The 14771-nt window shown below is 39.5% G+C and overlaps 1 protein-coding gene across 1 annotated transcript in view; it reads right to left on the reverse strand.

The window, feature by feature from the left end:
• pcdh15b (protocadherin-related 15b) overlaps window positions 1-14771 on the reverse strand; it is a 564355-nt gene that overhangs the window by 446495 nt on the left and 103089 nt on the right. Inside the window, exon 5 of the mRNA XM_052027763.1 lies at window positions 5428-5583. Coding sequence (XP_051883723.1) covers window positions 5428-5583 — 156 coding nt within the window. The remainder of the gene's footprint in view (window positions 1-5427; window positions 5584-14771) is intronic.

Raw genomic sequence — 14771 nt, forward strand, 5'->3', positions numbered from 1 at the left:
AACTGTAATATTGCTTTATTCTGTTCTCTCACTGTTGCATTCAACACGTGCGTATCTTCACCCCTGTCTTCCACCTAAAGATATTGGCTACGAGAAACACCTCTGCGTCCTCCATATAGAATGTGAACAACTTCCACACCTTGTTTCTCTTCCCTAGACTGGTTTGAAGCTTCCTCCTGCTTTGAGCTGCCATTTTCTTTTTTCCCCATCAACAGTGTTGTTGGCATTGGTTTATTATTGTCACTTGTACCGAGGTACGCACAAATGAAAAACTTGTCTTCCATACCGTTCGTACAGATCAATTCATTACACAGTGCATTGAGGTAGTACAGAGTGCATACTCTGTAATACAGAGTTACAGTACTCAAGCTTTCTGTGCACCTAGACTTTAATTCCTAGTTTGTTCCACTATTTAGAGACTTACACTGTCTTCTTTCCTTTAACTGTGTGGGGGAAAAAAAATCAGTTGTTGCAGCTTTAAGAGTAAGTCTGTCTTTGATCTGACCAGCAGGGACCCAACAAAATGAACTTATACAGCCAGTGGTCAGGAGAGTGAACCTTTAGAGTCAGGTTCCTGCTGTTTTTCTTCAGAGGCAGAAGAGTTTTCACAGTTCACTAGCTGAGAATGCTCCTTTAACAGGAGACGACATGTTGTTTTTTTCTCTCTCTTTTTCCCCTCAAACAGCCCATTCTCACAGCTAACTGTAATGTAGATCGTGGTCCTCAGATACTGTTGGATGTGTGATAATTTCTACCCACAATAACAATTATAGAACAAAGAATAAACACTCTTGTTTGAAGTTCTGAACTTGAGGAACAATTTACATTATATCTGTACATATGAACTTGTTTTATCACATAGAATTTAAGGAATAGAAACTGGAAAAGGGCATTCAGCCCCTTGTGCCTTCTGTGCTGTCCAATAGGTTGAAGGCTGATCTTTTACCTTAGCACTGCTTTCCTGTACTCAACCCAATCCCTTGATTCGCTTAACATCCAAAAATCTACCCATCTTTTTCTCGAATATACTCAAAAACCAAACCTCCATATCTCTCTTAGGTAGAGAATGCAAAGGATTCTCTGGGTGAAAAAATTTCTTTTCATCTCAGTGCAGAATGGCTGACTCATTTTTAGATCACAACTCCTATTGTTACACTCACCAGCCAGGGGAAACATCATTCCTTCATCCACCCTGTCAAGCCCTGTAAGTATTTGTATGTCCTCATGAGATTACCTCTCAGTCTTCTAAATTTTAGAGTGTATAGGTCCAGTGTCTAATCATAGGACAAACCCCTTCATCTTGGGAGTTGTCTGATCACATGACTGATTTACTTAGCTACATACAAATTCATCATGATTGATTTTTCTAAAGAAGCAAATTCCGTCCACCATTTCTCTGCTGGAAAGGAAGGGCCCCAGTTCCGACCTCCATGGCATTTCATGTAGACTGTCAGGTATCCCTGCCAAAGCACAAGGCATCTCATTGCACATGCCCATCAGCGTTCCACTGTAGGCTGCCCCATCTGAGTCATCTCAAGTGGTCATCCTCACTCTCCTGGACTGACCTTTCCTACTATTCTGCCTACATGATTTCAATCAACAACTGGTTCGAGCTACTCACCAAACCAGGGCTTCTGATTGTGCCCTAAGGCAATAAGGAGGGTGATTTAGTACTGACTGGCCACTGAAGTAATGGCAATGAAGCTGCAGGGGATCAGATGCTCATGGACTAAATGTTCTTGGCAATCCTAGTGCATGCTTTCCAACATTATTCGGTAACACCCTCCTCATGGCAGAGAGAAAACAAGATAAAAAAATAAATCCTGCCTGATCATTCTGAGTGCTCAGACATTATTGTACATTTACAACTGATTACTGCTGGGGGTAATCCAACATTTACAGCAATTACCACAACTATTTGTCTACACATGCTTAAATGTAAGTCTAATTGAAGAGCTCCAGCTGACCGGAACACAATTAAGATAATTATAAGGCATGGCTAATTTGCACAAAAAAGTACGGACCAGTATTGTACAGGGCAACAAACATATGCTACTTCAACCAATGTAAACAAAAAGACTATGAAATGAACATTATCTTATAATACTTCTACATACAAAAGGTGTGTTTATTTTTACATAATTAACATGAACTTGTTTCTGTCTCAATTGCTTCATGATTTCATGCATGATTTGGCTGAGAGCGTTGGATTTCTTATCTAGCCAGAGTTAACTTGGTTTAGCTGTGGTTATAACAATAATCTCAATGTGTTAGACAGGAAATGAAAATTAGCCAGGGCTCCACTCCTGTCTGTTGCCCATTAATTGGTGCAAAATGTACTGAGGGTGCAAGTGCAGGTGCTGGGCTTGACTGTGATACTCCCTAGGATTAAATAATTCTCTGACACTTCATCTAATGGACAATCTCCTGGATGAGGTATCGTATGACTTCTCTATCCCTATAATAGTATAAAAGTGAACGTATTCAAGAAAGGTGTCTGGTCCAGATAACGTACCTGGCTGAATACGAAAGACCTGTGCGCACCAACTGGCTGGAGTATTTATGGACTTATTCGACCTCTCACTTCTGCGGTCTGAGGTTCCCACCAGCTTCAAAAAGGCATCTAGTGTATCAGTGCCCAAGAAAAGTGTGGTGACCTGCCTCAATGACCCTCAATGACTCTTGCCTCAGAGATGACCTGGATCCACTCCAATTTGCCTAACGCCACAACAGGTCAACAGCAGATGTGCTTTCTCTGGCTCTTCACTCTGGTCTGGACCTTCTGGACAACAGGAACTCACATCAGGCTGCTGTTCATCAACTACAGCTTGGCGTTCAACACAATCATCTCATCCAAATCATCATCAAGCCTCAAGACCTGGGCCTCTGTACCTCCATCTGCAACTGAATACTCGATTTCCTCATCGGCAGACTTCAGTCAGTGAGGATTGGTAACAACATCTCCTCCTCAATGACTATCAACACAGGTGCACCTCAAGGCTGCGTGCTTAGCCCTCTGCTCTACTCTCTATACGCACATGACTGTGTGGCTAAGCACAGCTCCAATGACTTCTTCGAATTCGCTGACGACACTACTGTTGTTGGACGAATCACAGGTGATGATGAGTCAGCTTATTAGAGCGAGAAAGGTCACCTGGTTGAGTGATGTCACAACAACAACCTCTGGCTCAACGTCAGCAAAACTAAAGAGCTGATCGTTGACTTCAGGAAGGGGAAGGAGGGTGAACATGCGCCAGCCTACATTGGGGGATTGGCAGAGGACAGAGTCAGCAGCTTTAAATTTCTGGGCGTTAACGTATTGGATGACCTGTTCTGAGCCCAGCACATAGATGCAATCATAAGGAAAACGCGCCAGTGTCTTTACTTCCTTAGAAGGTTAAAGAAGTTCGGCTTGTCACTGAATACTCTAACAAACTTCTACAGATATACTGTTGGAAGTATCCTGACTGATTGTTTCATGGTCTGGTACATCAATTCGAATGTGCAGGAAAGTAAGAAGCTGCAGAGTAGTGTACTCTGCCCAATACATCACGGGCACATCCCTCCCCAATATTGGTAGTATCTACAGGAGGCATTGCCTCAAGAAGGCAACATCTATCATCAATGATCCCTACCATCAAGGCCATGCCATCTTTTCGCAGCTACCATCAGGCAGGAGGTCTAGAAGTCTGAAGTCTCACACCGCCAGATTCAAGAACAGCTAGTTCCCTTCAACCATTCAGTTCCTGAACCAACCAGCACAACCCTAATCACCACTACAGTTTAGCAACACTATGATCACTCTGATAACTTTGCACTAAAATGGATTTTGTTTTATTTTTGTTCTAATTGTGACTTTTTTCTTGTAAAAATTGTGTATAATTTATGTTTATGTTTTTCGACTGAATGCAGCTTATATGATGCTATGTACCTGTGATGCTGCTGCAAGTAAGTTTTTTATAGCACCTGTGCATACGTATACGCGTATATGACAATAAACTTGACTTTGATTTTGAGACAAGTGAAATGAAATAACACCATTTTAGACATGTAATGTCTTTCATGAAAGTAATTTTGAGTCTGAAGTGAAATCTCTATTGTTATTGAGCAAGAAATAAAGAGATTTTGAGGAAATTATTGACAGTACAAGGTGACAGTGACATTGAGAGGGTGGGTGTCCATGTAACAGAGGCAGAGTTGGGTAGGCAGGAAGAATGTAGAGGAAGGGGTGAGTTTCAGGGGTGACGTGTGCTATGGCTGAGATAAAGACAGAGATACTGCAAATTATGGGATGGGACAAAATTTAACAGGGAATAAAAAGAACAAATCCATTTAATTTTTTGAGTACTCTAAAAAGTAGCATGTACCTTCATTTTTTTGTAATGGAAAGACCGGCCTTTATATTTATCTACCTGCACTGCACTTTCTCTGTAACTGTAATACTATATTCTGCATTCTGTTTTGTCTTCATTTTGTACTACCTTGATGTACTTAAGTATTGAATGATCCATCTGGATAGCATGCAAACAAAGCTTTTCACTGTATCTCGGTACATATGACAATAATAAACCAATTACCAATATTGTTCTAATGAAATTAAGAAGCATCATTTGGTGGCTAGTTATCAAGTCTCTTTAAAATGGTAACCATCAGATTCTGAAATGCTCCTAGGTTTTTCGTGGTTCTGGGTCATAATAATACATTGGTATTTCACATATTTCCTCTTGGTTTTTTAAGATTTCATTTCAAAGATGACATTGTTGTGAATAAATACAAATACATTCACTGGAGGTACAGATCTGTGGGTTAAATGTGAATATACAAAAGCTGCAGGTGATCCATATTTCTGCTGAAATTACATTAACCAACCAGGAAGCTCCAGCAGAAATTTCTGCAGCATGTTCAGAGTACATACTCTGATCTACAGCTGAGTCTCAAACCTCCTGAGGAAGCTTGGTCATTTAGCTCTGCAGATTAGACCAGTTCATGTCCCTTCTTTGATACTATGGTGAAACAGAACCCAATTTGATGTTTGGGAGCAAGTAGTAAGGTAAAACTCTTCAGTTTTCAGAAGAAAACCAATATTTCATCAATTCTGTTTGTTTTCAAGGTCTGAAATAATAATTTCCAACATGGAAGAAGTGTTTCAGTATGCTTAAGGCTGAGTTGAGTGTTCAAGGATAATATATTCAATCACAAATTGTTTCGGGGGCAGAATTAATAAGTCTTTAATTGTCATGCTTTTTTAAAATGTAATTGCAAACTCCCTGATCAAGTCTGTACCATCTTGACATAAATATGACCAAAGAATTCAGAGTAGGGATGTACATTCTGACAAATATTAACCATACAGTACTTGTTTCAAATAACAGAAACATTTTTAAAATTACACTCTGGTTAATTGATTATCTTCATTTGCACACCTACCTCATTAATTTCCACATGATATCGTGATTGCTGAAAAGATGGAGAGTTGTCATTTCGGTCTCTTACTATAATTCGCACTTCATGTTTGATGACACTTCCAACTCGCAGGTTCATGCAATCAAGCACAACAACGATGGACTGGATATTATATGGAGGCTATTGACAAAGATATTAACAAAATAAATGTTTCAGCATTAGTATATATAAAGCCTGTTCCACAGACACAAATCTCATTGAACCATCAGCCTCACCATGGAAATATCTTTGGCTGAAGTTATTCACATTCCATTCGTAATATATCAGTGAAAAAAACCCAGAGTTTATTTGACATTACTAAACTCACGTTAAGAAAATAAGACCATTACATAATAAAGTAAGACTCCATTGATGTGGCATGCTCGGGTCCTTGATAGTGCCAGACTAGCAGACTTTCTGGTCTGTTATTTCTACTAACATTCCTTAATACTTTCAATTCATTTTTTTTTCAGATGTTATGAAGTTTTTTGCTCCAGTGAGCTTAGTCAGTGTAAAGGGAGTGCAGGAAACACAACAGGTGAGTTTCAAGGGAGGCTGATAACCAGAGCCCCGATGAGTTAAAATGAGCATGGGAACTGGGGCCCTGGTGGGTGAAAGGGAGTGTAGGAACCAGGGCCTTATCGCATTAAATAGAGCACGGGAATCAGGGCTCTGGTCTGTTAAATGGAGCGCGCATACTAAGGTCCCAGTATGTTTAAAGGGAGCACTGGAACCAGAGCCCTGGTGTGTTAAACAGAATGCAGGAACTGGGACCCCGATCTGTTAAAGTAAGCATACCTACCAGAGTTCCAGAGTGCTAAAAGGAGCATGGGAACCAGGGTCCTGTTGTGCTAAAGGGAGCATTGGAACTGGGTCCTCACTGTGTTAGAGGGAGTGTGAGTACCAAGTCCCTGTATGTGAAAGGGAGCACAGGAATCAGGGACCCAGTGTGGTGAAAGGAACATAAGAATCTGCACCCAGTGGTCAGATGGCAAACCATTGGGATTTCTGAACTTCTGCATAGCAGATTATTGGAGTTTTAATATAGTTCTTTCAGCAATTTATGACTATTCTTAGAGCTGTTGCACCCTTATTTTAGGGTGCTCAACACATGAAATAATACTGATTTGAAAATATGATTCTTGCAAGTGTGTTTCAAGTAAAAATAATAATTATTATAAAATACTCTCTCTCTTCTATTATGTTCAGGCAGTGCATATCATTCTTAACGACCAAGAGATCAGTTGCTACACCGCTAATTGTTCATTCTTTGTACAGATCTTTGTCTGCTCTTTGATCCTCATTATTTTTGGCAAAATGTGACTACATTTTCCAATTTCTAATCCTTAATAATGTCAAGGCTATCCTGCAGGTTAGGCTGGAGCTATGCTGTACTCGATGCCAACTCAAACCAACTTGAAAGACTCTAAGATTCTCTTGCAGGGATTTTTACACAACATGGCGACAGTATGTATTGAGGGACTTCCTACATCACCACTTCTGTGTCAACATTCAGGACAATTGATTCAGAAGGATATGGAAATTCCATATAACAGCACAGTTATCAACAATAGAACAGACTCTGAAGCTGCATTAGTTCAAAATTATACAACAAACGGTTAGAATTGATTAAAAAATAAATTACTTTGTTGGATCTATAAAGTAAAAATGGAAAGTCAGTAAAAATCCTCACTATAGTGAATCAAGGAGTCAAATGTGACAATGAATACCCAGTAAATTTGTAGCTTCTAATTTCAACATTTGTATCAAAGACTTTGAGATGATACAAACAGATTTCTTTTCCCATTTCTGCAGAGCCTGAACTACTTGAAGAGGCTGTTAGTGACGGCACGGCTGCCAGAATGGAATGGTTACATGGTGAGAATTATGTGGTAGTGCAGGACATGCATCTTTACAAAGCATACATTCTTAGGAAGTGGATGGTGTCGGCCAAATGAAGTTATTGCCCAACTCCAATGTCTCTGAAAGATGAAGATGCTCCCTTAATGGTGGAAGATTGGGAATCAGAAATTATCAGCAAGAAGTAAAATTAGTAAATATCTTGAGCTGGGACGCTGTTCTGAATTCATTGCTGCTTTTGTACTTCTAGGAGGCACATGTCACAGTGGAGGAAGTTGTTGAAATAGGCTTGGGTGAATCGCTACAGTGCACCATGCTGACAATACTGACTGGAGGGACAATGCATTGGTTCTGTAACATCTGTTCCAAACAGATGATAATCATCCTTTGTAAGATCAGCCATCTTACTGCAACACAAGACTTAAAACAGACGTGTACTAAGTTACAAGATAGTTGAGGTTAAGGACCTTCTTGGAGGTTCTTTCTCCTGTTGTGTGCTTTGATGTCCGCAGCCTCTATTTGGATATGGTAGGGCTACAGAGATTTTCTCTAATTGATCAAGACTGTATATAACTTACTGTCCTTTCTTTTTCCAGTTAGAATATTGGCTTGTTCCTGATTCTGAGTTCCTGATGCTGGAACTGCTCCCAGCATACCCTTTCACACTAGCTCATAAACCCAAGTTAGGCTCATGGCTTGATGACAAGCTGAGGTTAAAAATTGCAGTGGTGTGCTCAGAAGGGCTTCATTTACCTACTCAGGTGCACATAAGGATGTCTTTTTTTTTACTATTTGAACGGCAGTTTTCCTGGGATCTGGACCAATATCTATTCTTCAATCAACATCATTACAAATCAGATTATTCAGTTACGTGCAAATTTACTTCCTCATTTGCTACATTTGAGGTTACCACAAATACTATATTCAAAAATACTCTATTGCTATAAAGCATTTATGGATGGCCTAAAGTTATAAAGAACATCACAAGTTTTCTTTGTTATTCTTGGCCTCAATACCTTACGTAGGTACATTGACGGACTGTTAGATCTGTCCTCAATCCATCTGACTTGCATAGCAGTAGAAAGTCCGAGAGAATATGCTCAATATCTGGTCTTCACGAAAGCTGACATATTTTGGAGGAAATTTGTCCTCAGTCATGTATGCTAAATGCGATACATAATAGCAGCTGTACATTGTATGAGTCAAACTGGATTTTGGAAATGTAAGTCAAATTTAGCGCAAGTGACTGAGGACTGATTTCTAAACCCTTTATTCTCTTTGTCTCTTTTGTTCTAGGCCTGTATATCTTCCTCATTTAGTCCTCAAGGGATAATGATCATCTCAGGCAATGGGACCAAATGTGTGGTATCAGATCAGCCATCCTGATATATGTAGCAGTTCATATGTAATTGTCTTCTACTGAGCCAAACAAACATCAATCTTACAACACCGCCACTGATTAGTTAGACTTGTCCTTGTGCATTTAAACTTCGCAGTATCTTGTGTCAAAAGTTGCCAGAATTGCAAGATGGAAATGGTGGGTACCTTCCAAGGAGCATTAAGGAAAAGAATGAACAGGGTCAGGCTTAATCAATCAAAATATAGGATTGCAAGATCAAAGCTCATGATCTGAACAAGAAAGTGTAAACTGAAACAGTGAATTTAATGTCAAAGCCAAAACAGAAAGAGAAATAAAGAGAAGCAAAGAAAAATTAAGACTAAAAAATCGCCATCAGCAATAAAAGCCTGAAGGAATGAAACTACGCACTTGCAATAATTCACTTTCACACTTGAGTGGTTGATTGGCAGTAATTAACACTCAGTTGCTGACAAGATGCTGCTACCCAGGATGTCCTGAATATTTCTGTGGCATATTTATTTCATATTTTCAAAGCAAGAAATGAATTTCATACTGTTCAATATATTTGAACTGGGAGCCAGAGAGTAAGCTTGTGGTTTTGTAACGTTAATGGAAAGTGGTGTACTACAATACCCGCTTAGTTTCATCAAGCCTCATGAGATTGCTGTGGCAAGTGAACTTAAATAAAGGTGAGTATATTTATTTTGCTTTTTATGACAAAAAAAACTTGTTACTATTATTTCAATTATGATAGGAATTCCAAATTATAATTCAACAGAAAAAAGCCTCACTATTATGAAAATGTCCTGATGGCACAAAAATATATAATTAAGAAGCAGGAATATTAACATTCAAATATTCACAAACAGAACTTAGTTGCTTGAAGACTGAGAAAGAATCAGTTTAGAAGCACTGTGGGTCATGCACTTGGCAATAATACATAATGAAATAAACATGAACCAATACAAAATTATAATGCTTTTTTAATTTTTATATTTTTGGTTCCTGTAGAGGGAAGTGGGTATAGCTTTCAGACTTAGCAGCCAGATTATTATTGAAACCATCTAAGACATAATTAATGTTCATCTTGTTCATGTTGCTAAAAATGTTTGCCTCATGCTTCTCTATCCTTTTGCCATTTTACTTTGTTCGGCTCCAAGTTCCATGCAAAATCCAGGCTGACATTCTAGTGCAGTAATGAGGGAACAAATGTTGCAGCGTCTAAGGTTTAGTCTTTGGAACAGAATCAGGGCAGCGCTGCAGAGTTCCAACAACCTAGGTTCAATCCTGACCTCGGTTGCTCGATGTGTGGAGTTTGCACATTCTTTCTTTTGACATCACATATAATTGCTGGTTGGTAGGTTATCTGTCTAATGTGAATTACCTTACTGTCAGTGGGTGGAAGGAGAATTAAGGGAGAGTTAATGGATATCTGAGAGAGAAGAGGTTCCCTCCATGGATGCTGCCTAACCTGCTGGTTCCTCTAGCACTTTTTGGGTATTGCTCCAGATTCCAGCTTCTGCAGAATTTCTTGTGTCTCCATTACAGAGAAATAAGTGGGGCAATGGGACTGATGGGATTGCTCTGACAGGTGGCATAGAAAGATGTCATTTGGCCCAATGTGCCTCTGTTGTTAAGAAATATGAGTAAACTGAAGACAATCTGCCTGTTCATGTGAATGGCGAAGATCCCATAGCAATATTTAGAGAACAACAGGGGAGTGTCCAACCATCCTTTCCTATATTTATCCCTCATCCATCACCATTAAAAATAGGTTACCAAGTCATTCATTTTGTAAATGCTTGTGAAACCTTACTGTATGCAAATATAATGTTTATTTATATTACAACTGCAACTCTGCTTAAGAAAAAGTAATTTATTGGCTGGAAGCACTTGGAGAAATTTTGAGGATTTAAAAAGTTCTATACCAATGCTTTATTTCTTTCTCACTGAAAGTCACAGTGCTAACGAAATTGAGATACCAACGAGGATTATTCTTTCATCTCATTAAGCATCCAATATTTAGTTTCATGTCTCTGATGTTTTGAGGCAGGTTAAATTACATTTGTGCTTCTTTTCTGCAATTTTATTTGAGTCTCGTGTTTCTTTAATTTTGGAGCTCAATGTTATCTCATTACTGAGAACTTTGATAAATGTCATAATGCCAAGAGTATTTGTTGTCTCTGCACTGCTACTCTCTGCCTGAAACATTGTGCTGTAACATTCTGCACCATCACCCACTTGCCAGCTGACAGCTGTGCACCCAACAGATAGGTACTGCACTCTGTTAAGTAGCTCAGTTGTTATATGCAGCCTGAGTTTCCTTTTCAGCCTGTCAGGTTATGAATTTCAATCTCATCCCACCTCCAGACTTTTTTTATATATTTGGTTGCTTAATGGGATCCGGGTGTGGCTGAAAAGGCTAGAATTTATTGCTCATCCCCAATGGCTCTTGAAATGGTGGTAGTAATTGACTGGCTTGCCAGGGTCATTTCAGGGGACCTTTTAAGATTCAACCACAATGGGATGGCTGATTCTCTTCCCAGTAGGGATGAGTGAACCAGATGGTCCACTCATGTTTGTGGTTATTAGAATTATAAGACCGTAAGACATAGGAGCAGAATGAGGCCATTCAGCCCATCAAATCTGCTCTGCCATTCCATCATGGCTGATTTATTTTTCCCACTCAACCCCATTCTCCTGCCTTCTCCCCGTAACCTCTGATGCGCTTTCTAGTCAAGAACCCATCAACCTCCGTTTAAATATACCCAGTGACTTGGCTTCCACAGCTGTCTGTGGCAATGAATTCCACACATTCCCCACCCTCTGGCTAAAGGAATTCCTCCTCCTCTCTGTTCTGAAGGGACATCCTTCTATTTTGAGGCTGTGCTCTCTGGTCCTAGACTCTCCCACTACCGGAAACACCCTCTCTGCATCCACTCTGTCCAGGCCTTTCAATATTCAGCAGGTTTCAATGAGATCCCCCCCTCATCCTTCTAAACTCCAGCGAGTACAGGCCCAGAGCACTTAATCACTAACTGCTGTTTCATATAATTAGATGAACTTAAATTACAGAGAATCACAAAAAAATTACAAAGGAGTCCATTTGCCATTGTGTCTGTGCCAATCAATAAAGAGCTACCAAACCTTTTCACAGCTTCCAGCATTGTGCATTTCTACAAATCCACATCCTGTCTAAATGTGACGGGGGATGCAATCTCTTCCACACTTCAAGCATATGACCATACAGAAATATGAATGAGGAGCTGGAGTGGATCACTCAGCCCCTCAAGCCAGCTCTGCCACTTAGCAGCTAATCTGATTGGAACCTCCACTCTGTGTTCCTGTCTACCTTTCACCCCTTTGCTCAGCAAGAATCTATCTATGTTTGCCTCAAAGACTGTGCTTCCACCACCCCAAAAGAATATTCAAAGACTGTGCTTCTGCCACCCTTTGAGGAATAGAGTTTCAAAGAATGGCCTCATCCCTGTTTTAAATTAGTATTCCCTTATTTTTAAACAGTGATCCCTAGTTCTAGATTCTCTCACGAAAGGAAATCTCCTTTTCAATATCCACCCTGTCAAGACCCCTCAGGAGCTTATGCTTCAGACAAGCTGTCTTCCACTCTTCTAAATTCTAGCAGATCCAAGCCCAGCCAGTCCAACTTTTCCTCTAAAGACAATCTGCCATTCCAGGTATTAGTGCAGTAAACCTTCTCTGAACTGCTTCCGATGCATTAGCATCCTTTCTTAAGTAAGGAGGCCAATATTGTACATAGTACTCCAGATGTGGCCTCACCAATGCGCTATAAAACTTGAGAATTTACATCCTTACTTTGCCCAGAACTGTAGTTTTTAAAAATTTTCTTCCTACTTTATAATTCAATTCCCCTCATTATAAATGATAACATTCTTTTTGCTTTCCTAATTATTTGCTGGACCTGCAAACTCATCTTTTAGAAATAATGCACTACAACATTCAGATCCCTCTGTATCTCAGACATCTGCAATCTCTCATCATTTAGATCAAATGATTCTGTTTTTCTTTTACTTTTCCTGTCAAAATGGAATATTTCACATTTTCCCACAGTATCTCCCAGATTTCTTCTGACTCACCTAAACTACTTATATTCCCTTATAATCTCATAATGTCCATGTCATAACTCACTTTCCTACCCATCTTTGTGTCATCAGTGAATTTAGCAACCTTATCTTCGGTGACCTCATCTCAGTGACTTACACAGATGATAAAACGTTGAGGTCCTAGCATTACTTCCTGTCAGACACTGCTCATTACAATTTGCCAAACATAAGGACCCATTTATCCTGACTCTTTTTTTCCCGTTAGGCAGCCTATGTTCTATCTATGTCAACATTTTACTTCCTACATCATGAGCTCTTACTTTCCACAATAACTTTATCAAATGTCTTTTGGAAATCTAAGTATAAGACAGCTGCAGAATCCCTAATATCTGCAGCACATGTTACTTCAGAGAGGAAAATGTTTTATTATCCCCTGGTTTTCTACTCTTTTGGTAAAGGGGACCTTTATAATACTAATTGCTCTTTTCCTTTTAACTGCTACAAGCAGAGAAGTCCCTGTTGTTCATCCCTACCTCTGTCAATATTTGCAATTATATAAATGCCTAGAAATTGGAATTTAGGCATTGTTGGTGTGCAAAATGGATGCTGCATATATATATATTCAAATCTGAAGTCACAAAAAACCCAAACATTGAGACATCCTTGGCTTAAGAAATCATTATTGTGGTGGTTAGTTCCCATCACTAACGTTAAAATCCAACCTGTAGATTTCACAGACGGAAGCAGCTGGGTCATTTGCCCAGCTCACCCATACAAAATGAGTCAGCACTCTCAATGGCACCTCTTATAAGAATCTAAAGCATCATACTGTCAACCACGCATTTATCAATACAATCCTCCTATTTTAGTACTGCAAGTGCACTGGGAGCAATCCAGATATCGCTACCTTTGAGGACCTTCTACTAAATACCTTCCTTAAAATCTGCCTACAAAACCTCATCCCTTTCTCTGCCCCCCCCCCCCCCCCCCTCCCCACCATCTGGGGAACCACCATCGCCAGCTCCAGACTATGGCACAGAACTGGTGACACCCCAAACCCCCATGATCAGCTCTCAAGCCCACAGACTGAGGGATCTGTGAGCTGAAGCTGGCAGTTCACAAATGGTTTGATCTTTACAGAAGGCTGCCAGCCCCGATTTCCTTTTATATATGAAAAAGTGACAGAGAATGATTTTCTTTTACATTGAAAAATAATGTCCTGAGCGTCACTTTAAACCATGCATACTTTCAGTGTGATGTGCTCTTTGTTTTATTGTGTGTTAGTACTACAGGTCCTAAATTCCAATCTTTTAATCTAATTTCTTTTATTAAATAATTAAGGCGTTGCACACATTGATTTGCAAGATATAAAGTGAGACGGACATTGATATTAGGGTGTACTGCAACAGGAAGCATCTTGTCCAATTTCCTGATAGGTGAGACTTCAACAGGAAATGGGGGCAAACACCCATTTATGTAATTTATGAATAAATAAAAGGCACAAATAGATCCAACTTTGAGGTAAATTCCCAATAATAACTCGTTAATCTCAAGACAAAGGTTTCACACATCACTTGTGAAATTAAGTAGTGAAATTGTACTCTGAATGTGTGTACTTACAAGTATATTTGATCAACACATTCAATTCCACTGTCTGAGCTTCACAACCACAAATAAATCTCAATTTTCCACCAGTAATTGAAATGGCCATCCATGCAATTAATTGCAGTTAACAGACCCAGGAGTCTCAGTATTGCCTTCCATATAAAGTATAACAATATGCAGAAAGACCATTGACTTGTCCAACATGAATGAAACACATATTTTGGTCTTTTTTTTACAGTTGATTGATGTTAAATCCAAGACTATGCTAATAGGTTATGTAATGACAGGGCACCTTCTAAAACACATTAAATTCGGGAAGAAAAAATGACTGAAGTATTGCTAGATTTTTTTGTACATACCTGCACACCATCATTACTTTAAGCAAACTAAATCAAGCAAGCAACACACCTATCTAGTGTCCG

Source organism: Pristis pectinata, chromosome 12 (assembly GCF_009764475.1).
Source record: "Pristis pectinata isolate sPriPec2 chromosome 12, sPriPec2.1.pri, whole genome shotgun sequence".
NCBI classification, from domain to species: Eukaryota; Metazoa; Chordata; class Chondrichthyes; order Rhinopristiformes; family Pristidae; genus Pristis; species Pristis pectinata.